This window comes from Protopterus annectens, chromosome 4.part0, assembly GCF_019279795.1.
Source record: "Protopterus annectens isolate FY-2018-M chromosome 4.part0, PAN1.0, whole genome shotgun sequence".
Taxonomy (NCBI): Eukaryota; Metazoa; Chordata; order Ceratodontiformes; family Protopteridae; genus Protopterus; species Protopterus annectens.
Genome location: NC_056733.1, coordinates 619,402,229 through 619,429,711, shown reverse-complemented (window position 1 = coordinate 619,429,711; position 27,483 = coordinate 619,402,229). Strand labels below are relative to the sequence as shown.

Here is a 27,483-nt window from a genome sequence, read left to right as displayed (position 1 = left end):
AATTTGTAATGTGTAACAAAAGTGTGAGGGGTAGCCCACGTAGCTGCTGCACAATTATTATATCAAGGGGTACCCAGGCTTGAAAAGCTGCAGAGGTAGACCGCGACCTGGTAGAGGCTATACAACTGGAAAGCCAATTAGATAGTGTCACTTCAGAAACTGGCAAGCCCAATCTAGAGTCAGAAAAGCAAAAGAACAATTGATCTGATTTCCTGAAAGCCTTAGCCCGCTGTACATAAAAACGTAGTTGTCTATGAACGTCTAGCTGATGAAAATGGTATTCAGCTGCATTACAGTGGCTAAGGAAGAAAACTGGGAGTTCTACTGATTGGTTTAAAGTAGTATTAGAACAAACTTTGGGAACAAAGGAGGGATTAGTATGTAATGACACCCTGTCTTTGTGAAAAATCAAATACAGTGGCTTAATAGACAAGGCCTGTAGCTCCAATACCAGTCTAGCTGATGTGATAGCTACCAAAAAACAAGGTCTTCCAAGACAAAAATTTTAGAGATGAGTGGGAAGGTTCAGAGGGTGGAGAAGTCAATTTGGACAACACAAATTTCAAATCCCAAGAAGCCACTGGTTCTTGCAGAGGTGGTCTCAATAGAGTGGCCACTTTCAAAAAGGTCTTGCATAGCTTATGAGACATTAAATTGGTATCTGGAAAACCTAATTGAAAATGAGAAATCGCTGCCAATTGGACTAATAGTGGCAGCGGCAGATCCTTGTTGAAAAAGCTCAGAAAGAAAATCCAGAATCACAGGGATAGAAGCAGTGTATGGGTCTACATTCATTCTCTGTGCCCAAATAGAAAATCTTTTCCATTTACTGCCATACAGCCTCCTAGTTGAAGGTTTATGGGAGGACATATGTGACACTGAATAGGATACATCATGAAGCCTGACTATGGATGGAACTGGAGCAGACACGCTGTCAATTTAAGGATGTGGACTGAGGGGTGTAGCGAACCAGACATGAGAGTCAATAGATCTGGATTTGAGTCCAGAATCCAAGGATCATCCAAGGAGGAGAGGCTCAAGGAAGGGGAACCAAACCTGACGAGGCCAGTAAGGAGCAATAAGGATCAACTTGCTTCCCATCCGACTGGCTTTCTGAATCACTTTGGAAATGGGAGGGGTTGGAGGAAAAGCATACAGAAGTCCCATGGGCCAATCGTGAGCCAGAGTGTCTCTGGGAGACTCCCCTGGTGGGGGAACGAGGGAAAAATAGCTGCTGCATTTGGTATTGACTGGGCTGGAAAAAGGTCGCAGCAAGGCTGTCCGTCCCCATTTCCAGAAAATCTGATCCCCTGTTTCCCGTTTCGGAGACCACTCGTGAGGCATTAGGATTGCCCGGCTGAGCTTGTCAGCTAACACGTTGGTCGTCCCTGGAATGTGCATTGCAGCCAGAAAGCGCTGGGAAGAATTTGCCCATTCCCAAATTTGCATGGTTTCTTGACAGAGTGGGTAAGATCTGGTATCACGCTGTTTGCTGATCTACCAAACCACCGACATGTTGTCTGATTGTATCACAATTGTCCCTAGAGGAAAGTGGTCTTGAAGTGCTTCCAACGCCAGAAGCACCACCCTCATTCTCCATAAAATAGATATGCAGATGAGCCTCATGTTCCTGCCAAGTGCCTTGGACAGTCCCTGCTGAGATAATGCCCCCCCCCCGACACGATCTGGGAGGCATCCGCAGTCACAGTGGCAACGGGTTGGACAGGAACAAAGGGGGCACCTGTGATCAGTTGATTGGAATCTATCCACCAATGAAGGTCCCTCTTGCATTATTCAGTCAGTAGGATAGGATGACTCAGTGAAGGAAATTGGAAGGATCACTGGGAAAACAGAAGCCACTGGAGAATTCTCATGTTCAACCTGGCTAATGCTACCAATAGAATTGGGGAAGCCATAGTCCAGAGGAGCTGAAGAACCCACTTCGCTTTGACTTTTTGCAACAGCAGAAAGTGTTGAACTTGGGAGATTAAGTTCTGTGCCCTTTCGGCAATGAGACTAGCTGTCATGTTCACTGTTGTCTACCTCTGCACCTATAAAAATCAGATTGAGAGGGCAATAATGCAGATTTTTTCAAATTTATGGAGATCCCTAACTGAGCACAAAGTTGAATTGTGGTGTCCCTGTTTTGGATGAGTAGATGCCTGGTGGGGGCGGTCAGGAGCAAGTCGTCCAAATACGGAAACACCTGGAATCCCTGACGTCTCAAGTATGCTGTCACTACTGCCATGCATTTGAACACCCCGGGTGCTGTGGTGAGACCAAAGGGCAGAGCGTGAAACTGATGGTGACTGGTTCCCAGCCGGAAGCGTAGATGGCTTCTGGATGCCTTGTCCATTTTTATGTGATATGCATCCTGAAGATCCAGAGAGCACATCCAAAAGTATTTCCCTAACAACGGGAGTATAGACCGTTACCATTCGAAACTTGCCCTTCACTGATTCGTTCAATCTGCTGAGTTCCAATATTGGCCGCCTATCTCCGGTTCGTTTTGGAACTAAAAAGAACCTGGAGTAAGTTCCGGATCCTATCTGGTCTGCTGGGACGGGCTAGATGACTTTTTGCGAGCAACTAGTTGATCTCCACAGTTGCCCGAGCCCTGTGATTGGGTGGTACATCTGGGATCCTTCTGGGAACAAACGGTGATAGGGAAAAGGGTATGATACAGCCTCTGGTAACAACTCTTTGTGCCCACTTGTCTTGGGTGATATTTAGCCAGGCTTCTTGGTACAAAGAAATGTGACCCCTGACCGGCCCAGAGAAGCGCAGTCAGGCTCCACATCATGAGCTCTGATAAGGCCGTCCTCGAAAGGAATCACGACCTTGTTGATATTGCGGACCACATCTGCAGTTTCCTCCTCCTTTGCCTCTGAAGGAGGATTCACCCTGTGTGTCAGGAAAGACCCTCAGACTTCTTGAACCACATTTTACCGCCCCTTTGACCCTTTGGGTATGGTCTGGAAGGGACAGTAAAACTCAATCCCACGGCAGAAAGGGTCTTTCCTTCTTGCTCACACCAAGTGGGTGTATCCTTCACCTTGGAACCAAACAATGAGGAACCATCAAACGGGGCGCTGGTGAAAGTAGACGAAAGTAGACGAACGGTTCCGCAAAATTACACAAGCGCATCCAGGAGTGGCGCCTCAAGGCAACTCCGGAACCCGCTGCTCTACTCGCTCCATCCACAGCATAAGATACAAGTCGCATCGAGGAGTTAACCACAGAATTTAAGGTGGACAACTGAGTAGAAATTTTGTCAGCAACTCCTTCAGTACACGCACCTTGTATAGAATCTCCTAATTCCTTGAGGAGATCCCTCTGCAACCTCGTGAAGTGCATGAGATAGTTCAGCGGGTAAAGGCCGCTGAACTAAAAATACGCTTCCCAAATCTGTCCATCTGCCGAGACTCCTTGTTTGGCGGAGGAATAGATGGAAGAGTTCTCCGCAAACTCCTTTGTGTCCGCCGCCACCAACATGGCATCTATGGGTACACCCTTGGACAAGAACTCTTTACCAGGATGGGCAGACAAGAACTTATTTGGTCTCCTGGAGACTGGCTCCACGGTGTCAGGAGTATCCCACACCTTTCAACTGACTAGATCCATTAGTTCGTCAAAAGGTGGAGACACCCAAGATGCAAAAGGTTGAGTCCCGAAAGCCTTCAGGTACACAGACTCCTCATCAGAAGGGTTAATAGTGAGCCAGTCACACCTCTGCCTAAGGATCTCTAAAACGTCTACAAAGGAGACATCATCAGAGGACGACTTAGGGGACCCTTCAGACTCCTCGAGGTCAATGTCCGATGTCAAAGACTCATCCTGGGAGTCAATATGTTTCCTCTTACATAACCTCTTCCGGGAAGGCTCCTCGGAAGGATATTCTGGGGAAACCTCAGAAGAGTGGGAGCCACCAGCCGATGGCTCCTGAGGCTGTGGGTCTCTGCTGTCTCCAGAGAGAGTAGGGGCTAACACTGAAATGGGTGCTCTCGGGGGAAGAGTGCTGGTGCCAGTAGTAGGTGCTGGAGAATGAGACAGCACACATCATCTCAAACGCCGATCTCTCTGGCTCCAAAGACCTCCCCCGCTCCGAAAAGATGTGGGTCAGTGCTAGAGCTGTCGGCTCAAAGATAGATGCAGGATCTGAGCTCACCCTGGCCGACGCACAGAGAGGAAGGCTCGGAACCGAAGATAAGATTCCAACCCTCCCTGTCGGTGCCAACAGGAGAGCTTTGGCCCCTGGACACGACGGACGGCACAGTGTGTGTCGGAGCCGAACCCAGCTCCAAGGCAGCAACAAGGTGAGTTGGAGCCGGCGTTTCCTCCACTGGCACCAAGCACTCCAGCTCCGAAAGGCCAGTATGGCTCAGAGGAGGAATAGCAGAAAAGGGCAAAACTGGGTCAAGTGGCTTCGGAGCCGACTGGGTCGGAGCAAACAATTTTGGCAAGGGAGACTACTGCAGGAGTCTCAGCACTACCCTCTCCACATCTTCTTCTGAAAGGGTCCTGGAAGACCTAGAAGACATAGTTGGGGATCTTGACCTGGGGGGCACTGGAGACTTAATTGTTACGGACACTGGTAGGGAGCTTACAGACCGGCTGTGAGTAGCTGCTGTATCAGTTGTTTCAGATATCGGTTCCGAAACCTCGGTAACCTACTCTGACACGACCATGATGCTCTCCTTCAGCTCCGAAGGCTGAGGAGGCAGATTTGGATTGTCTCTATTGTTTATGAGGTGGCTCCAAGACACCAACCAGTGCCAGAGAAGATCTTTTTGACTATTTTGATTTCCCAGACTTAGAGGAAGCCGAAGAACTGGACAGCGCTTCCTCAAAGCATGGTTTCAATAGACCCTTGAGTATGAGTTTGTTCTTCCTCTCCTGTAACACTCTAGGAGAGAAAGCATGGCAGAACAAACTACTCCTGTAAGTGGATGACCCCTAAGGCAGTAGACAGCTACTGTGGCCATCCATTAATGACATCTTTTGGGAGCATTTCATACACTTTTTGAACCTCGAGGGTTTAATGCTCCTTACTTTCCTTTGACATATTACACATACACAGCCCAGAGACTGAAAGAGAAAAAAGGAAGGGAGGACTAGGTCCTCTACCTAAAACAGGCCTCGCCCTAAGAAGGAATTACACGACGACTAGGTCCTCTAACTTAAACGGGCCTAGCCCGGTGTAGTGAAACTAGGTCTTCTAACTTAAACAGACCAGAAAGGAAAGCCATGTACACAAGAGAAACTGTAAATGACACTAACTTTCTATTCTTAAGAAAAAAAAAACAAGTAATAAACTTGCAATCCTAGTAACTTCACAAGCAGATCCCCGCCAAAAAAAAAAATAAATAATGTCAAAATAGCAGAAACCACCTGCTAACGGTGACCAAAAAAGGTCAGAATAACAGACAGGAGCCCCTGTTGACTAAGAGCGGAAAACCGCCAAAAACTCTACCTAATAATCACAAATGCACAACAGTGCCTAAAACTAACTGGCACACAGGATACCAATAAACAACTAGAAAACTAAGTTGCACTCAAAAAGGGCAAGCAAAGCAACTGCCTGATATATTAGCAATACTAAATATACAATAATAAAGCATTAAACACGATACAATATGAAGAATTTTGAAAAACTTAACCAGCGCTAAGAGAAGCACAACCGAACTCGTCGACATGGCAAACGAGATCTGGGGATTGTACTGGTGCACCATGGGATACCTGCTTAACCACAAGCCAACCAAAAGTCTTCCAAGCTTGTAAATTGGCTGAGTCGGAGCAGAGGATCGGCTCCAAATCCATATGTAAAAATGAAGGTGAGATCAGACTACCTAACATCATGACTTACAAAAGCACTATGGAAAATTATGACGTTTATCACACATGCTATCACCCTTGACCAACAGTTCAAAAATTAGATGAGAGAAAACCAGATGTAATAGTCCATGAAAAAATGACAAAAGTAGCATTGCTCACTGAAACTGTTATACCCAGTGATTACAGTGTCTTGCATAGAGAGAAGTGCAAAGTGGACCACCACCCAGACAGTTCCAATAACAGTAGGAGCAATGGGTCTCAAAGAATTAACAGCTGTATTTAAATGTTACTGATGAATTCCGTATGAGGTGCAGGAGGAGTCAATTCTGGGCACACTGCAGGTGCTGCGAAGAGCATTTCTGGCTAACAGACCGAAACAATACTAATGTCATCATATGTAATCATACTTTGACTTAGGAATTGGGTCCATTCCCATCATGATATTAGAAACTCAAGTCTTGGAGAAATTAAAAAAAAAAAAAAAAAAAAAGATGGTCAACAGAAGAGGAAAATTGAGCCAAAGTTTTAAAAAACAACCAACGTTTCTCTTTGCATGTGTCTACCATAAACAGAATAAAAACGTCACACTAGTATCATCACTTATTAGATAACACTGTTGAAGTTGCTTAGTTTACTATTGTAAATTCTGCTGTGAGGGCAGGTTTTTAAAATTAAGTTTAACACCAACAGTACCATTAATTCAACTGCTTCAGAACAAGCACGATATGCAATAATTACAACCAAGGACTCCAGCATTTCATAATGTTAATACTGAAATAAGTTCTCTTTACTTTCATTTGACAAATACAGTTAAAAAAACAAAAATGATGCAATTAAAAGGAAAATTTTCACTCAATGATCTGTAAACAATGAAGCGTTTAAAAGCATGAAAGTTGCCAAAAATGGATGACTGGGGAAAATATGCTGCTGTACAACACAACATCAACTGTAAATGGACAAAATACAGCATGGACTTCTTTAGAAGGGGTTTGCAAATTGAGTACAAGGAGATAAACAGCAGTCAACAGAACCACAATGCCCCACTAATGCAGACAAAACTAATCCCCAATTAAAAAAATAAATAAATAAATAAACTAGCGGCTCAAACTGCAGACTGCTCCTCTGTTAATAAACAGTGCTTACCTTGTTTAAAGAATGGACTAGAATATTTTTTGCACCAATATCTCTCAAATCTCTTTCGGCGTCATATTTCAAATCATTTGACACACTAAACCTACAAAAGGAGAGAAATACATGAGCAAAGCTAAGCTGAATCAAAACGAACTACAGGGAAACAATGTCTCAGCACTTACCATAATGCCCTTTTCCTGCCAAGCAGATAATTTTCATAAATAATGCCAGCTATGGTCCTTCCTTTTCCCACACCTGCACCATCACCTATCAAAAATCCAGCTCTGTCTCCATTAGGTAGGAATGTTTCATGTTGCTTTAAAAAGAGAAATCCAAGTTGATATATTTTACTTATATGGGGTTACATTTCAAAAGATTAAGAGCTCATTCATAAATATTACCAAATGCAACATCTTAAACAATTACTGATTCTGTACGGACAAGGATTGCAAAACTAACAGTAGTGGAAAAAGGAATTAAGCAGTTAACACTACAGGAAAAAGTGTCAATCCTACTTGTTAAAATTGTCACATTTCAGCCGTAGGCAACAATGACTTTTCAGACCTATTTAGCAGCAGCAGCTCAGTCATGCCACTGCTGTTAGATGATACACAGACTATGAAAGTGGCACAGTATGTACCATCGTTTTTTTTTTTTTTTTTTTTTTATGAAGACCAGGAGGCAGCAAAGATAACAAAAGTACAGCTGTATCATCATCTTAGCAATCCCAGATGCTAGAATGTAGTCAGTGCTGCACTTGAAACTTCTGGGACCGCTAACAAAGGAAGAGCCTTGCATTCAACCCAAGTTTCAGAGCTCAATCCCCACATCTCGTATGCCAACTTTAGGACTACTGCATCACAGGTGCTCCTACATCACAATATAAAGACAGTCCGCAAATCTATTCGTTTTTGTTTTTACCTATGGATCATTCAGATATTGAAAGCTATGATGCCTGCCTACGAGAAATAAAGTTAGTTACAGAATGTGCTACTGGTAGACCTTTGTTACTGTTGCAGTCTACTGAAGGCTACATATAATGTAGCAAAAAGGAAAGCCAACTAGATATTCATAATGAAGCAAAAATTGGGAGGGGACTAGAATGGTGCCCCATCTCAGTCCCTGAAGAAGGGTAGGGAACTAGATGACAGCAGTAACTACACTCAAACATCTACAATAAGTTGGTGACTGAAATGTACTTAGTTCAAGTCTCTGCTGCAGTCTTAACTTCAAGAATTCCCAGAGCTTGCCCCTACTGTACTGGGTGACTGGTAGCCCTGCAGACTGAAGACAAGTCCTTTAGGATTGTTGTAGGAAACCCTGCTTTAGCCCTAGTCAAAATGTCCATTCTGTGGCACTAGGAGAAAGCTGTGAACCAATGACCAAGTGGCTGACTCCAATGTGTCACTAGTGGGGGCTGCTTTTAGGAAAGCTATGGTTGTACCTACTCTCCTGGTGGAATGTGTTAATCAGTCCTTTGGTAATTGTTTGCAAAGGAACTTGTAGCAGAAGACTATACAAGGAGATGTTTGCTCCAAGACAGGCTTGGTTTGAGATGACCAGCCTTTTCTTGTTCATTTCAGCCACAAAGAGTGGCTCTGTCTCTAATCATTTGTTCTATAAAGGTAGTACCTTAGCTGTCTGTCAGCATCTAGGGCATGGAGAACAGTTTCCCATTTGTTCTGCAGATGGATGTGCTGTGTAACCCTATGTCAAAAAGCAAGGCCTCCTTACAGTTAAGGACCTGTAATTGATACTCTACAAGAAGATGTGACCAAAACCAGAAAATAGATGTCCATGAGAGAAAAACCTGCTTGTTCAGCTTGGACGGCACAGTGGTGCAGCAGTAGCGTCGGCACCTCATAGCAAGAGGTTCTCAAGTTTGATTCTCAGCTGGAGTGCCTTCTGTGTGGAGTCTGCATGTCCTCCCTGCATTTGTGTGGGTTTCCTCCAGGTGCTCCAGTTTCCTCCCACATTATAAAGACATGCGTCTAAAGCATTTCTCCCCGGGCCTCTGATAAAAACTGGTTTTGTTCCAAGTCGGACTTTCTCAGTAAACAAATGTTAAATAAACTGAATTGAGGGAGAGTCCACTTTTCATCAAAAAGATGTAGTACCCATTTCAAAAACTGTTTTCCTGCCCTTCTAGCACCAAGAAGAGGCTTCACAAGTAGACACTCCGCTATGAAAGATAAGTTAATCTTAATTGAAACATGTCCTACTTGGCCTGAAACAGCTCAGTCAAGTACTCTAGTACTTATAATTCCTCTGCTTCATTAGGTACAATATCTCTCCTTCCCTCCTTCAGCACCAGACAGACATTTTCCATTTTACAAGATATGATTTCCTAGTGACTGGTTTTCTGGCCTTCTCATTAGGGCGCACAAGTTCTTGGACAAATGTTGACCAAAGGCTAATAATGTTATATCTTCAGTGCTGAATGACTGTGGGTCCTGATCACCAGTTGTATCAAGAGGTCCACCTACTTGGAAAACGTTGCTGGGTCTTCCCTGGACAACAACCTGAAGTGAGAGAAGTAATGATGCCCAAGCCAAAGGCAGGCTATAAAGATTTGCAACTGCTCTTCCTATACTTTTAAATCACCTTTGCAATCATAATCAAATGTTCAAAAGCATATAAATACCTGCCCTTTCAAGAAAATGGAGGAGGCATCCACTGCCCTAGTTTTTGGCTGTGGGTCTCAAAAGTTCTCATATCAAGCAAAAAAGATCCATCTTTGTAGTCTCCATTTCTCAACTACAGATCAGAAAACCTCTATGTGCAGTTTCCACTTGTGTGGGTCTGCTATGGTTCTACTCAGTTGATCCACTAGTGCACTGTCCCCCCAGTGGAACAGTATCACGCCATAGACCATCGCAACTCAAGTCTTCAAAGCCATCCTTTCCAGCTGACAGGAATGTGTTCCTTCCCATCTCCATATGCCCATGATACTGTCAGTCACAATCTTCAAGATTCCTAGGATCCAAAAGGACATGAATCTCAGTATGTGCTGGACTGCCAGTGTATCCAAGCTTATATGGAATTTGGTCTCAGACCTAGTCCAAGTGTATTGCACCTTCAATACATGGGAATGCGCTTCTCATGTCTCGCCCATAGCATATGTAGCTAGAGTCTGGTTGTGAGTGGGGAGCAGAGAGGCTGTCAATTACTCTCCTTTATGACCAATATTCACCAGCTCATCACCCTTTTCAGGCATGCTGGAAGAGTACGCCTCAGTGAATGTGCCTATTAGCTATATAGGTTTGATGTAACACTGGATTTTCTTAATGTGTAGAAAACTAGGGACTTGATGGTAGACACAACATACCACAGGATCCTGAAGATCTCCCTGGTAGCCCACACTGTTTTTTTTACAACATGTGCTAGAACATGTGCTAGAAGACTGACTTTGTCCAGAGAGAAAAATATCCTCGATACCTGGGTGTCCTAGAAAGTCCCAAAAACAGTCCTCTCCAACTACTCGAGGTTGGAATTCTATAGGGCCCGGATGAATCAACGTCACTGCACACAATGCTGAGCAAAACAGAGCCCTTATGGTGTCCTCCTTCAAGGCTACCCGCATAAGACAACCATAAAAATATAGGTAAACTAGTATATGACTTTTGTCCTACAATGGTGAGACATTTTAGAAAAGTAATGGAGCATTGAACTGGTAGTACTTATTCCGTCAAGAATCTTAGGAATATCCTGCTCATCTGAATGGGCATGTATAGTACTTATATTTTTAGATTGGCTGTAATCAAGAATGCTTTTGGGATTAGCAAAGAAAGACACGAGTGGATGGTCATCACATTGAAAATTCTCAATGAAGATTGATTTAATTTAGACAAGTCCACAATGCATCTCCACAGACCAATCTCTCTTAGGGTCAAAAAGAGCCTTGAGCAGCAGCCTTTTCCTTAAGTTCTTAAGACAACTTCTATGGGTTCCCTGCTGCACAAAAGTTGCTCATGCTCTGCCAACAGCTCATCATCCCACTCCTCCCAAGTTTTGATCTGAATTCTAGCCTATACCCTTCTGCAGCTGCCTCACACCCATCTGTCTGCACATTTCTCTACTCTTCCAATCAAGCAAAGGTGCTTTTTCACATTTGTCTATTTTGGGGTGGGGCTGAGACTGGGGATTTAGGTTTGTTCCCTTTCCTCCCCTTACCATGCTGTCATTTTTTCCAGTAAGAGTTGTTCCTTGTCGTGTTTCCCCATAAAACGGCCACTGCTTACTAGCATAACCCCTGTTATACTTGAGTGAATATATGGCAAATCATACCAATAACCTTCCAATTTCCCTCTAGACTTAAATATTTCAAGTATGTGGACCATTCAGCACTCAGAAGTTTGGCCTTCTATCACTATTAACACCCTTTTATTATTTCTGCAAGGAGGTCTGTTTGTTGGGACAACCACTGCCAACTCTCCCAATTCAGTCATTCGCCTGATTGTCGCTAGTCTTTTATCATGCAATCCATCCATCATTTTATCTGAATGTTCTCGTTTTCTCTCACTCTTTCCCAAATCTTTACCAAATCTGCTTTGCTGCTTATCTGACCAAACCACTATAACCTGCTCTCCTTAACCTTTCTCTGCATCCGGATCAACTCTGGCATCTGTTCTATTGTCCTCATTTCTTTGTCTATCCCACAACATGCATCTTACTAACTTAGGCCATCCATCTCCAGCACCTCAGGCCTCCTCAGCTGCTTTGGATTTATACTCCAGGTTTCTCAGTCATACAGATGCAACATTCACACTACTGTTCTGTACATCTTATTTTTCAGTTTCTAGGCATTTTCCTTTCACATTAACCCCTGACACTTGGTTCCACCTGGCTGCAGCATCTCCGATTCCATTTTGACCTCCCAATTCAAACTTCCCTGGATCTAAAACAAATTAAGCTGTTAACCTGTTGAACTACTTTCCCCTCATTCTCAACTTTCAGCTTCAGTGTCTTGTCTACACTCCCTTTCATCCCACTGTGTCTTCAGTTTCGAACTCCAGTCCATCATTTGAAGTTCCTTTTGACAGCCTGCTTGCTATGGCACATTGTTGGCACACAGCATCTTCACTTAAATGTCTCCTCCAACTCATATGCTAATATATCCCACCTGTATGAACAGAAGTGGGTTCTAGACTTGAACCCTGATGGATACCCACTCCCACTGAGAATTTAACTCTGCAAGTCCGAATTCCATTCCTACTTGTGTCACATCACTGTTCACAGCCAACATTAATTTTAATGGTTTCTGGAAATTTAAATTACACAGTTGACAATCGGCTATCATGGGATCCTGATACTTTCTCCATGCCCAAGAATGCCCAAATGGACGCTGTCCTAATCTCCAGCCTCTTCACCACTAACTTGTGGCTCACACAGATCTGTTAAACTGCACCCTGATCTAAGGAAAAACTGCTAATCAATCATCCTTCTGCTACTCTGCATATTCATTTACTGAATCAACCTTTCTAGCTTGGTTATGCACTGACAGGTGTTTGATACCTCTGTACTGTACACAGATATGAATGCCCTCTCCAACAGCAACAGATTCCTTTTTCTTCAATCTGGGGTGCAATTTTTTTTTCCATACTGCAATGAGCATCTTCAAGAGACACCCCTCCCCCCCAACACACCTAACATCTTGATCATGACTACATCTAAGTTTGCTGCCTTCCCCAATTTCATTTTCTTCACTGCTCTGTTACTAAGTAAGTAGGTTCTCCCTTTTTAGTCATAGGCATTGGGCAGTACAGCTTCCGATTGGGATATATCCTTTAGACTGGTTAACAGATTACTGTGGGCATCTCTTATGAATGGGAGCCGATAACCATCTTCTTTCCATCTTTCCATCATTGCCTTACAATCCAAAAGAGCTCGTTTGTGTCACTGGAGTAGCTTTCCATAACCATGAAGTGTTTCACTGATGCCTTGTTCTTTGCCACTGTGACTATTCTCTTTGCATCTTTATTAGCCATCCACTACTCCTCCTGAGCCAAATCTGTCCATCTCCCCTTTCTTCCTGCACGCTTTCTGATAACTGCCTTGGCTTCTGCATTTCCACCATTAGCTTTCCTTATTACCTTGGTTCCAGTTCCATACGCATATTCATACAGTCTATATCACAAAGATTCACCTTATGCTCCTGGCTGGATGAGCTCAAGTCATTCAATATGGTAGCATCTTGAAACTGGACCAGGGGTTGAACAAGTACTTCCCTCTGCTATGGCATCCTCTGGATAAGGTGGTCCTGGGGTGTCCCCTAACTCCCTCAGCTATGGAGTGAGACTTCTAGTACAGAAAGTGATAGTCAGAAACAATGGACAAACAGTGAACTAATGCTACTAGCTACTTGTGGTTTAAATGTGCCTCGTCTAGAATTAACATGCTAGGGCATTTAAGTCTTTGCAGATGTCAGACTATGTGATGATCTCTGCACCAAGATAAATAAATCCTCCAAGACTTGCTTACTCATCTGGCAGGCAGGAGTCTTAAGGTTAATCATAAGGTGTCCACAGTAGCAAGGAAAGCCTCCTATGTTGCACACCTCATAAGCAACGGTATAACTTCCACAGCTAAGGAGGTTATAACTCCCCTGCACTCGGCTCTCATCAGAATAATAAAGTACACTGCTCCCCTTCTGTACATACCCCATCAGACATCAGCAGCATCTAGACAGACCTCTGAGGATTCTCACCAAGAAAATTCAGGGCCTGCAATACATGACCTATGCAGACAGACTGAAGATTCTATCATGTTACTCAGTATTGCACTGACTGCTTAGAGCAGACTTGTGCCTGGCCTACAGAGCAGTCTCAGACCCTGTCTTGATGAAGCTCCCGCACATCAGCAAATTAAACTGGCCAAGATTCACTCACTCTAGGGACCTTAACCTAGCCTGAAACAACAACAGGGCATGCTGGAAAGAAAGATGCATCTCCCAGAGGTTGACAAACTCGCAATTCATGTAAAACAGAGCTCCCCAATGACCCTATTTAAGCATAACCTGGACATTTGGATGGGAAACCGTAAATTTACACCGGAGGTTTCACACCTATATCAATCTTAGATGGGCAACCAGTGCTGAGCTTAGATTCACTATCTTGGTCCATAAGGGAACAAGGGTATAACATGGCTAGGCTTATAGAGGCCTTGGGGCCAATAGCCTTGTAACCTCCTATGATCCTATGGTGTAGGGGGGAGGGAATAAGCTTTAAAACTTTGACCAAATACAGAACACTACTTGTGACAGAGACTCTTCTGCAGCAATGACTGGCTCAAAGATGAGCACACTAGCACTAGTAACTGCTGATATTTCGAACCAGCTCGCTGGAAAGCTAAGACCAACAGTAATCTTACTTTCAAAACATACTTCATCCATGATAGACTAAAGGAATATCTATGGCAATTCAGAAAGTGCAAAAGTAAACAAAGCCTGGCACAGTCATCTCAATTTAACTCCGCTTGCTCAGTAGCCCTTTTCAGAATCAATACAGGAAACAATTCACAAGTTAAACAAATAATCTTGTTACTAATGTGGAATCAAAATTAAAACAAAGCACCATGCATATAATGCTGGTACATTACATCTACTAGTACTTTCCAAGTCTGAAGCTTTTCCTCTTTCAACCCGGCTCCTTTCAATTTTGGAAGGTTGAAATTACACCTTAGGAAATGTATCTGGTCTGGAGAAAAACAGACTGCAATGTCAGAATCTTTCCCTTCCAGCCTCCTTTGCATGCGTGTGTGTGTATTTGGGGGGGGGGTCAGAAACTAGAACGGTAAGCATTAGCTTCTGAAATCAAGACATTTGAGGGACTAACACAAATAATTACTTCAAATATAATCTAATCCACTGAAATGTTAGGGTAGCCCCTTTTCAAGGATATTCACCTTAAAAGATGACATTTCATCATCAAAATGGTGTTCCAAAGTTGTCATACATGTTGCTCTAACAAGTTGTCCTTTTATGGGAAAACTGGTGCGAGCTTGAGTATTTTAAGAGGGTGTTAAAGTGGGTTTCGTTTAAATATGGGAAGTATACTTTTTGGTAATATAACTTATCTAATAAAACATTCAAATATGCAATATCCGTTTCACTCAAAACATGAGTAAAACATGAAAAAAATCTGTACTTTGGTTAATATAAACAATCACTTCAATTCTCTCCTTATTGTCATGCCATACAACAATTATATATATAGTATAAATACAAAGTAAAACAATTAGCAAATTTTCTATTCTGTATGTAAAGATGTTCCCAATGAAGCATCACAATATTAGCAAATAGGGACCCAAGGGACATTGCCACCTCCTCCCTCTGAAGGTAACATTGTCCTTCAAAATATATAATCTCCAGGAATGCATTTATGAACATGTTTATGATATTTGGAAGGAAAAGAATACAAACGCACTTAAACATGCCAAAGAATGTATGGGGCCATACATCATTTAAGTTTATGTTACAGAAAGAGGAGAGGAATCCTCGTGGAGGCCCATGGCCAGTAGTATTAGAACAAAGAGAATGATTTTGTCAATTGCACTGGAACACATCTGGCCTGGGATGAATGAGCATACACCACTTCTTTTAAAATTAAAAGTATTGAAAAGATGGGTATTTCTTGTGTAGCCTAAGAGCACTCGCAGGATTAATGTTTTCGGGATACGATTTTATGTTCCATCACTCTAGTACTCTAGTGCCATTTGTTTTAAAAAATATCTTGATAGGCTGGTGTGGATTATGTAAATTTATACTCATGTGTTTTATTTACATACAATTTTATTTAAGTACTATTTTAATTAAATTAATTTATTGATGAACGTTAAGTTTTACTACACCTTCTACTGAACTTATGAATGAAGTAGTATGTCACTTTAAATTGACATGATTCAACAAGGGATGTTAAGTTAAAATGGGATTTTCTTAATGGGTTCTTTAATATGAAGTTTTACTCTGATGGAAGACGAAAGTGCTTATCTTACTGAAATATAATGTTCTTTAAAGGATGGACTGCGGCAGCTTAGTGGTGTTTTTGTGTGGGCTCATTTCTACTCTGTGGATGCTTTGTTGGATTTACTTCCAAGTATTTCAATTCATCTACCTCTACATTAGTGCCTCTGCAAAAAGGTGTACCTCAGGGATGTATGCTGGCACCTCTCCCCTTTTCTATGAACTTTTAACAAACATTCTTTTGACTTGCCAATCTTCCTCTACCATTTTCGCTGATATGGTCCTATTCCACTCCAACCATTCTCTCTCTTTTCTTGAACTCTAACTTCAGGCTGATTTTCATAAGTTCATAGGTTCATAGATTAGTACTAGGCTAACCAGGCTGATTTTCATATCCTTATTCTACGAGTCCATCATTAACTCTTCTAAAACAAAAATGCTTTCTGAACTACCCAAATGCTCAATTCTATCTCCAGGCTTCTAAAAATCCTTATCTTAACACTACTGAAAATGTTATTTCATTCAAATACCTAGAGGGTGTGTTTGGACCCCTTCCTAAACTTCCATCTTCATCTAAACTACACACACAATAAATCAACTCTATTACAGGCTAACAGGATCTTCGGTTTTCCATCCAGAATCTGCAAAAATGCCAGAGGGGAAGATATCCCACAGGCTCAGCTAAAATATTGCCTCCTGTTAATTGTGACAGCTTCTAGAACAAATATATCCACCATTCAGACCAATCCAAATACCATTTGCAGATTCATCACTCTCCAAGAAATGAACACTACTGCAAAACCACTGAAACAGCTAACTGGCTACCTGTGAAACAATGTACAGATTTTCTACTTGCCTCTCAACTATTTAAATTTATCAAGAATGACACGTCCCCTCCACCAACTTCCAGATAATTCAGAGATGCACAAATATACAACTCTAGACATCTTAACTACTCCTGTCCATTCTTCCAAACCCACCAAACTAGGCTTTGATGCTCTCTCAGTCCTCTGTCTCAAACAGTGGGACACTCTCCATTCTTTTCTTAAAGATCATTCCTCTCATCACATTTCTCCATTCACAAATAAAAACATATCAAGACTAGGAAAATGCAACTGCTATCCAATATTCTTAGACATCAGTGGGGTTGCAACAGCCTCTTGCTCCATGTCTGCCAAATCATTTACTTTTTTTTTTTTTGTTAAAGGCATGTCCACTTCTATGGATTTTTTTACAACTCGGATTTTCTTCTGGAAACCAGTAAAAGATTTGCACTTCTCCCTTTAAGAGAAGGATGTCCCTGTGCCAATGACCTCCGAAGCTTATCCTATGACATTAAGGTCTAGCCTTCCCCAGGGGACAAAATGGTGTGGGAGTTAGGCAATGGGTCTCAAAATCTACCCAGGCAGCAAAGCAATGCTTCAAACATCAAAATGCATCTCTAAAGGATGCACCACCTTAGTACTGCTGTCTGAAGCTTCACTGCTCTCAAAATAAAGGTAACTGCACTGCACTTACCTTATACCCTCTAAACAAAATCCACTGTTACATCTATGTAAGCATGAGACAGATAAGCAGAGGTGGTCAAAGTAACAGCTACACACTGAAGGCAGTGCATGAGAGACTCTTGTGGGCCTACTGCGGGCATAAAATCCAAATCTGTTAAAAAAAGGCCCATAACTGTGAACCCAGTTCAAACATCCACCTCTTGCACATTGATGAGATCTTGGTGCGGATTCACCCAGCAACTCCTATAATTAAATACACTTCTGGTCCAAATGGAGCTTAAAAATGTTAACTATTAATTATTTGTCTTTGTTGACCGGGAAAAGTTTGACTGGGCAAAACCCATTTTCAGCTGAGGCGCAGGAAGAAAGCTTAACCCTTCCCCTGATAAGCTTAGGAGGTCACAGGCAAGGCAGGTTTATTCCAGGGAAGGGGTAGACAGTCTACTCAGCAGTCTCAGTGCCAAAAATCAACTCCATCCCTTGGAATTCAAAAGAAAAAAATCTGGTGCCAATCCTAACAGAAGCACTCTTAGTCACTAGTCAAACCTTGGAAATTTTTGGCAATGAAATTAAATCCATTCAAGTCTGACAAAAAAAATCAGTCAAATTACGTGAATGGTAAAAAAAAATTAAATGGCCTGCGCTGAGAATGAGCATGCTTAGCAAACACACATGACAACATACATCAGATAGGTTCATAGGCATGTACTAGGCTAAAGGCCCTGAAGCCTTTACAAGCCTAGCCCATAGAAGTGCCCTGGCATCGTGCCCCCAACATTAGTTCCCAGTGCCTCTATTAGAGAGCCACTGGAGTGATCCCTGATGTGAACTTTCTATTTCCCATCCACTCATCAAGATTTCTCTTGAAGAGGGCCAGTGAGGTGCTCTGTTTGACATGTATGGGAAGTCTATTTTAAAGCATGGGCAGTCAATGGGTTATGACCCTGTCCCCTCCAGCATGTTCTGTTGGTTGTGGTAATGAGGTTGAGGTCTCTGGAGCATGTGGTGTGGAGGGATTGGGATTTCTTTAGATGTAACATTTCTAACAGAGATGGGTCAGATGTGGCTTTGTAAGTCGAGCAGAGATCGCCTCTTGGTAGACAATATGAGACAGAGAACAGCTAGAGTTTGAGTGTCCATGTAGGACATGTGTTTAAAGCCTAGGATCCTCTGTGAGGTAACTTTTGTGACCTTTCCAGCTGTTGCATGTGTCTAGTGAGGGACATGCCAAATGGGGCATTATACTCTATGACTGGCTTAATGAGGGAAGAGTAGAGTGTGATGATTTCTTTCTTATAGGTTCATAGGTTCATACTAGGCTATCTGGCCTTGGGCATTTATAAGCCTAGCCAGAGTGTGTGTGGCTTTCACCACCCCTTAGGATGAGAATACTATACCCATTAATTTGCTGTGCCTCTGTCCAGCAGTGATACAGAGATGATTCCCGGGGTAAACCTACGATCTCCCATCCACTCGTCAAGATTTCTCTTGAACAGAGTCAGTGAGGGGCTCTGCCTCACATGGACTGGGATTCTGTTCCATAGTGTAGGGAGTCTCTGGGTGATGAATCTGTCCCTCCAGCACGTCCTATTTATATCCGTGTTGAGGTTTAAGTCTCTTGCTCTCGTGGCTCTGGTGGATTTGGATTTTTTGAGGTGGAGCATGTCCATTAATTCCGGGTTGGACATGGCCTTGTATATCAGGCACAGATCACCTCTGAGCAGACGGTATGCGACTGAATAGAGCTGGAGTTTCTTCAGTCGGGCATCGTATGACATATGTTTGAGCCCCTTTATCCTTTTGGTGAGGAACTTTTGGGGTCTTTCCAACTGCTGCAGGTGTCGGGTAAGGTACATTCCGAATGGGGCGTTGTACTCAATCATTGGTCTGGTAAGTGAAGAGTACAGGGGTACAATGACCTCTCCTGATCTGGATGTGAATCCCTTCATGATCAGGTGGGCAATGTAGAAGGTCTTCCTAACCACTTTGGCAATGTGAGTGTCAAAAGAGAGGTTACTGTCAACTTGGGTCCCCAGGTCCCTGATAACTTCTTCCGTGTTTAATGGATTACCACCTATGTGGTAATTAGGGGTTACCTTGTTTTTCCCAAAGGGTATGACTATACATTTTTTGGCATTTAGCTTAAGGCCATGGCTCTGGCACCAGTTATCCATTTCTATAAGACCTTTCTGGAGGATGTCTGTGTCTGATGGAGTGTCAATTATGGTGCCCAGTTTGCAGTCATCTGCAAATTGTGTCAACCACAATCCCCCTAGGTTTGCCTGCACTTCAGAAAAATAAATGCCGAACAAGAGGGGGCCCAGGACTGAGCCCTGTGGGACACCGCTCGTGACCGGCTTAGAGTCTGACATGGCACCAGCAACTCTAACCCTGTGTGTTCTGTCCTTGAGCCAGTTTGCAACCCATCTTGTGACATATGGGTTTACATCTAAGCTGGTGAGCTTTTCTATGATGCCCGAGTGGGGTATTGTGTCGAACGCTTTTGCTAGGTCAAGGTAGGCTGTGTGAACTGCCTTACCCTCATCAATGGCCTTAGTGACTGTTTCGAAAGTCGACCAAGTTCAAGAGGCAGGATCTGCCCTTGACAAAGCCAAATTGGGTAGGATCCAGTGTCTGTAGGTCCCCAATGTCTTTATGAGTTCCATTATGATCCTCTCCATAGCTTTGCAGACAAGGCTCGTCAAGCTTATGGGGCGGTAATTTCCAGGGTCCGTAGAAGCACCGCCTTTGTGGAGTGGGACCACAGTTGCCGTCACGCCATTGTTTGCGTACGTATCCTGTAGTAAGGCTAAGATTAAACAGCAGCCTTATGTGTGGGTTTAGTTCCTCATTGAGTTTGTGTAGCACACATCCGGGGACACTGTCCGGTCCCATTGATGCTGTGTTTTTGCTTTAGAGAGAGCAGCTCTCACCTGGGCATCTGAGATGTTTGGGAGGCTAGACTCTGGTGGGATAGATATTTCTCCTTTGGGGGAGGAGGGAGAAATTTGCACTGAACCTGTCTGCCAGTATGTTGGCAATGTCTGTGGGTTCAGTGATTTTTATCATTTTGGACTAATTCTGAGCATATCTGGGAGTTTCCACCCAGGTTTCTAACATAGCTAAAGAAGACTTTATGATTGTCTTTTGTGTCATTAGCAATTTTTCTCTCAAAGTTGGCCTTGGATGATTTTATGAGTGATCGTAGTTTTTTGCTAGTACTGATCAGAGATGCCTTCCCATTTAAGGATTTTGCTCTGTCATGTAGTAGCTTTCTCCTCTTGTTGTAGAGTTTGTTTATGGCTGGAGTCCACCAGACCGGGCGCCTGCCTTTGGTGGAAAGGGTCTTGATTTTATTAGGGATTGCTTGATCCATACATTCCTGGAGGTGCTCGTAGAAGGCATTTGTAAGGGTTTCAGCAGCGTGGGTTGTGGTTTCCACTGGCTCGGGGGCCTTGAAGGATACCACTCCAGTCTTAAGAAGTGTGAAGTTTGCTTTTGAGAAGTTCTTCACTGTGGTCTTTTGCTGGGGTGGGGGCGGGATGTGGATCTCCAGTGAGATTAATTTATGGTCTGATCTCACCAATGAGGGATATACTTCCGTGTGGAGCATTTTGTCCCCATGTTTGTGATGATCAGGTCTAGTATATTTTCTCCTCTTGTGGGAATGGTGACTAGTTGTTCCATAGCATTTGAGTTTATGAACTCAAGGAACCTTTGGGCTAGGGTGTTGGGGCTTGAGTAATGTTCCCAGTCTATGTTTGGGTAGTTGAAGTCACCCAATATGATGGTGTTTGGAGAGACATTTATACTCTCCAGTGTCTTCAGGAAGGCTGTGTGGGTTTCCTGAGTTTGAGAAGGTGGTCTGTAGCATGTTACAAACTGTAGGGCAGTTTTACCTATGGTTAATTGCACCTGGATGGTCTCCGATGCTTCGTGCGTTGCCACTAACCTGGAGGTGTGGGTATCCTTTATGAATATGGATACTCCCCTCCTTTTGTGGTTCGGTCCGGATTTTGGGGCCGGAACGCATGATATGAGGTATAACCTGATAGTGCTGGGGTGCTCTCAGGAGCCTTGAACCAGGTTTCAGTCACAGCACAAACATCGATGTTCTCCATACTGAGGAGGGCTTCGAGGGCGTGCATCTTGAGGTTTAGACTTCTGGCATTGAGCAGTATTACCCTTAGTTTTTCTCCATTTTTGTTTTCTAGGGCGGTAGGTTTATCATTTGAGCCTTGCCTAAAAAAGGCACTATGGGGGTGGCAAGAGCCTTTGCCAATACCCGGAAGCCCAGGGGTGACAGGTGCAAGCAGTCCCTTGCGAAGCAGTGTGGCTTGTCAAGCATGTCATCCCAGGCAGACAGACATTGGATCCCCTTAGAATGACACCAGTAATTAAGCCAATTATTAAAGCTGATCATTTTGTCTCTGTATTGTGGCATCATTCTTGGTGAGGGTAGGATACTGCTCAGGGTCAGGGTCATACCGGCCTGGGCTACATAATCTGAGAGCTCCTCTAGGTCTCTTTTCATGTAGTCCAGGGAGGTACGCCTCAGGTCGTTCACACCGGCATGGACAATGACTGAGTCATACTTGTACTTGCTGTGGAGTGACCTGAGTGCTTGTGTTATGTGGCGGATTCTAGCGCCTGACAGGCAGCTAACTGTGATCTTTTCCTTGTTCAGTCTGGTGAGAGGGACGTCAGTGTGTCTGACTATGGAGTCACCTATAACAAGTGTGTCTGGCATTGTGTTTGGCCTTAAGGGCTGTGACTGTTTAGCACACTGACTTTGAGAACTGTGTGTTGCATGTCTTATGTCTTGAAGTGGCAGTTGCTTGGGTGTCTGCTTTGGAGGCCTCTGTAGTTTTGGTAGATTTTTGATCAGTGCCTCCGAGTATGTCTTTGTGTGTTTATGTGTTTGTTTTGCAGTTGTGATAGTTCTATGTGAAACTGGGTTTGTGGTGTGCGTGGTTTCCTTCTCCTCCTGTCTGGTCTTGCCAGTCCTGAGTTGAGAGAGCTCAGCCTCCAGTTTGGCTATATAGTTGCATCTCTCACATGTATTTGTGTTTTGTGGGAGAAGGAGTGGGTTGTCTGTGTACATGAGGCAATTGTAACATTGCCTCAAGATGCCCAGATTCACCAGCTGAACAGGAGAGGACGCTAGCAACTGACCCTTCGACAAGCTAGAAAAAGTGAAAAAGTTTGCTGTGTAACTGAGTCAGAAGGGACCTATAGGGAAATGGGTATTCAAGGGGATTCTAGGCTAATGTAGTACTTTGTTTAGTATACAAGTACGTTACCTATATAAAAATGCTTTAGGAGCAAGTGCTGAGCTATTGAGAGAGAGAATAGACTGTTTAGATTGCAAGTAGAGAAGTTCTAAGGGAAAAATTGAAGAGCAGACTTTACGGAGCCAGAAATAGTTTAACCTTGTTTAACCGGCGCTGCCCGATGGTGCCCCATGGGCAACTCTGCGCTAAATCACGCAAAAGCGCGCTAAAGTGGGCTTTATAGCAGGGGGTTGAAAAGACCTAGGAATTGACCCAAAATGGCCAATAGACTACAAGTTTCTGGCTGGAACCACTGCTCTAGGGACAAATAGGCTGCTCAGTGCTCCCCACTCCCACTGGTGAACAAAGAAGCTTCCCTTTATCCAAATAAGGATATGGAATAGCACAGGAACCAAGCCAAAGCCCAGAGATCAGCAAACTCTGAAGACTGGACTATTCTAGTTCAGTAAGGCGGGAAAACAAGATTTTTTTTTTGTTTTGTTTTTTTCTTTTTTGCAGAAAACAGAAGAAAAACAGACAGTAAATGCTATAAATGCTTTTAAACGGCTAGCGCACTTGAGTGTGTTAGCCTACAAGTAAAATTAAGCAACAAATAACTTTTTTAAAAGTGCAAAACAGTTAAACACAAAAAACAGTTTAAATAGAATGCAGAGCTGTATAAACAGGCGAAAAAGCAGTTGCTAAGCAGTAAATAATCAAAAAGCCAGAAAAAAATACTTAAATCAGGAAAAAGTCACTCTTTTGCTCTCTGCTGCTTGTAGAACTCTGCAATACACCACGAGGAGCTGTGCTGAGTTGAATACAAGCGAAAAAGCGTGCTAAAGCGGGCTTTATTACAGGGGGCTGAAAAGAGCTAGGAATTGACCCAAAATGGCCAATAGACTACAAGTTTCTGGCTGGAACCACTCCTCTAGGGACAAATAGGCCGCTCAGTGCTCCCCACTCCCACTGGTGAACAAAGACGCTTCCTTTTATCCAAATAAGGATATGGAATAGCAAAGGAACCAAGACAAAACCCAGAGATCAGCAAACTCTGAAGACTGGACTATTCTAGTTCAGTAAGGCGGGAAAGAAGATTTTTTTTTTCTTTTTGCAGAAAACAGAGGAAAAACAGACAGTAAATGCTATAAATGCTTTTAAGCGGCTAGCGCACTTGAGTGTGTTAGCCTACAGGTAAAATTAAGCAACAACTAACTTTTTAAAAGTGCAAAACAGTTAATCAACACAAAAACAGTTTAAATAGAATGCAGAGCTGTATAAACAGGCTAAAATGCAGTCGCTAAGCAGTAAATAATCAAAAAGCCAGAAAAATACTTAAATCAGTTATAGCAAATACAGTTATAACAAATGCTCTGAAATATACTGTATATTTCCAAAATGTTTGAGAAGGACAGTCAGAACACAAGAAGGTTCAGGCGAAAGAGAAAAAAAAAAGTTTTGTTTTACTTTTTGAAAGGGAAAAAGGAGGAACAGAAGGCCTTATCAAATGTTCTCTCTGTATTAAGCAGAATGAGCTAATGACACTAGACTGGGAGGTGTGTCACAGTAGGGGCAGGCAACTGCAAAGCCACCAAGTATAAGAGCAAGACACCAACAGGGAGGAAGGGTGGGACAAAATAGCCTACAAGACAGCAAGCACTAGAGACAAATGAAAGTTTTTAAACAGATAAGGATTTGTGAAGATACTGAATAGACAAAGTGCTTTATATATATTAAATTGTAAAAACAGTATGTAAAAATAATCAAAAAAAAAATCAAGATGATACTTATATTTTGTAGCTCAGCTGCAGTCACAACTTCTCTAGTCTGCACTGTGTGCAAAAGACAGAAACTTTTTTTTTTTTTACAAGAACACAAAATAACCAGCCCCCACTAGCCAAGAGATAATTACACAGAGGAAATGTTTCAGTTTACACAATAGCCTACAAGACAGCAAGCACTAGAGACAAATGAAAGTTTTTAAACAGATAAGGATTTGTGAAGATACTGAATAGACAAAGTGCTTTATATATATTAAATTGTAAAAACAGTAATCTAAAAATAATCAAAAAAAAAAATCAAGATGATACTTATAGTTTTTTTTTTTTTTTTTTTTTTTAAGAGGACAGTATCTTAGTTCTGTTGGGTATGGCTAGTTCCATGCATTTATGTGTGTGTTCCTACAGTGCACTGGTGTACGATTCGGCAGTCATGCATCTACTTTCCACTGACATGGGTGCCGTGAAGTTAGCCACCTCTGTTTTTAGGAGCCCAAAGTTAACTTTGGAGAAGTTTTTCATGGTGGTTACCTTTGTGGGGGAGGGGGTGGATTTACAAGGTGATTAGTCTGCGGTCGGATCTAACCAGGGAGGAATTGACTATTGGTGTAGAGCAACAGTTTCCCATGTTAGTAATAACCAGGTCAAAGATGCTGCTTCCTCTAGTGGGATAAGAATGAGCTGGTCCAGGGCATTGGAATTGATGAATTCCAGGAAGCGTTGGGCCAGTGTATTGGTGCATAAGTAGTTTTTCCAGTTGGAGTAGCTGAAGTCACCTAGTATGAGAGTTTTGGGTTGGACCCTAAGAGTTTCCAGGGTGCGTAGGGACGTGGAGTGAGTCTTAGGACATGGTTGGGGACATACATCAGGCTACAACTTGAATCGCAGTCTTACCCAATGTTAATTGTACCTGAAGTATCTCAGATGTGTTATGCTGGGCTACTAGACTGGATCTGTGCATATCCTTTATGAATATGGAGACACCACCGCCTTTGGAGCTTCTGTCCATGTTCTGGGGCCGAAAGGAGTGGAATGAGTTACAGCCTGGTAGCACAGGGGTGCTTTCTGCTGCTTTAAACCAGGTCTCCGTTGCAGCACAAATGTTGATGATCTCCACTGTGATGAATGCTTCGAGCAAGTGCATCTTGAGATTTAGACTTCTAGCATTGAGCAACGAGACCCTCAGATTGCATTTACTTGTAGCTGTTATGGTGGTAATTTGGTCTTTGGAACATCGCCTGAAAAGGGCACTACAGGAGTGGCAAGAGCCTTAGCCAGTATCCAGAATCCCAGGGGTGAGATACAGGCCACCTCTGGCAAAGCTTCGAGGTCTGTCAATCATGTCATTCCAAGCAGACAGATACTGGATCCCCTTAGAATGACACCAGAAACTTAGCCAATTGTTGAAGTCAACCATTTTCTGCTTGTACTGTGTTATCATTCTGGGCAACGGTAGGATGCTGCTCAGGGCTAGAGTCATACCAGCCTGGGCCACATAATCCGAGAGCTCCTCCATGTCTCATGTAGTCCAGGGAGGTGCGTCTCAAGTCATTCACACCCACATGGACAGTGACAGTCACACTTGTTGTGGAGTGACCTGAGTGCATCTGTTGTGTTGGATTCTGGCATCTGATAACAGCAGACTGCTACGTTCTCCTTATTCAACCTAATGAATGGGACATCAGTGTGCTTAACTATCGAGTCACCTATGATTAAGTGTATTGGGCAAGCTGTTTTGCCTTAGGGGCTTAGGGTGAGGGGCACACTATGTAGGTGAGCTGTGTCTTGTGGTTTGTGCTGTGTTGTGGTGGTCAAGTGCGTTTCTGCCTTGGAGGTCTCTGTTTGGGTAGAATTCTATTGAGAGCCTCCGCGAAAGTGGGTGTGTGGTTTGTGTTTTTGTGAGATGTGATGGTGGGTGTTCTGGAGGGCTGTGTGCTCCATGTGGTGTGGTGTTGACCACCTCCTCTTGACCAGCTATTTCAGTCTTGACTAGAGTGTGCGTGGCTTCCAATTTGGATATATAAGTGCATCTCTCACAAACCTGAGTGTTGGGAGGTAAGAGGAGAGGGCTGTCTGTGTACAAGGCAGTTGCTACACTGCATCAGAATGCCCAAGTTCAAGAGGTTAATAGGAGAAAGCACAGGGAAAGAACAGTTGCATAAAATCTTAACATAACCATAGATACCCTTCTCTTCCATGTTGCAGTATTCTTACTGTGGGATTTCCCACCTCAGGTGACCCAACGTTGGCTAAGCCTGGTTGCTGTAGGTAAGTGGGACATCACATGTAGGGCCATAAACCAGGGACCGTAAAATGTGACGTCTGTATGCACACACCTCAGAACTTGAAGGCCAAACAGTCTTAAGAGAGAAATAAGTGGTCAGCTAGAAGAGTTAAGTTTCAGGCTGGCTGGTTGCTCTTGGTTAAAGGTAGAGCTTCCTAAAAGCTAGGAACTAGGTTAGTAGTGCAATGTAATGCAGAGGAAAAGTGGGAGGGATGGAATACTGCAACATGGAAGAAAAGGACATTTATGGTTATGGTAAGATTTTACACAGCTCTTCTATGTCCTTTTGTTCCGATGTTGCAGTATTCTTACTGTGGGAGTGTACCACAGCTAGTTAGAGGTAAGGCTGGCAGAGGTGGATGATTCCAGAAACCCATGCAGGATTGTCCTAGCAAAGCCTGCCCTGGCTCTGGAGACGTGATCCAGTTTGCAATGTTTGGTGAAGGTGTGGACAGTGGACCAGGTGGCAGCTTCTAAAATGGAAGCTGCATCCAGCCCTTTGAGGAAGGCTTTGGAAGGAGCCATGCGTCTGGTGGAATGAGCAGTCACCCGCTAGGGTAAAGGTTTGCCATGGTGCGAGTAAAAAATAAATGGATTTTCTGATCCATCCTGAAATAGTTTGCTTGGAAACTGCCTTGCCCATAGCCCTGGGGTGGAAGGAGATGAAAAGTTCAGCTTTTCTGAAGGTTTTAGTTTTGAATAGGTAGAATCTTAG

The 27,483-nt window shown here is 43.2% G+C and overlaps 1 protein-coding gene across 1 annotated transcript in view; it reads right to left on the bottom strand.

The window, feature by feature from the left end:
- SBNO1 (strawberry notch homolog 1) overlaps positions 1-27,483 on the bottom strand; it is a gene marked incomplete in the record, with an annotated part of 3,303,179 nt that overhangs the window by 2,361,977 nt on the left and 913,719 nt on the right. The window contains 2 exon segments of the mRNA XM_044068578.1: positions 6,979-7,069; positions 7,149-7,282. Of these exon segments, the coding sequence (XP_043924513.1) occupies positions 6,979-7,069; positions 7,149-7,282 (225 nt within the window).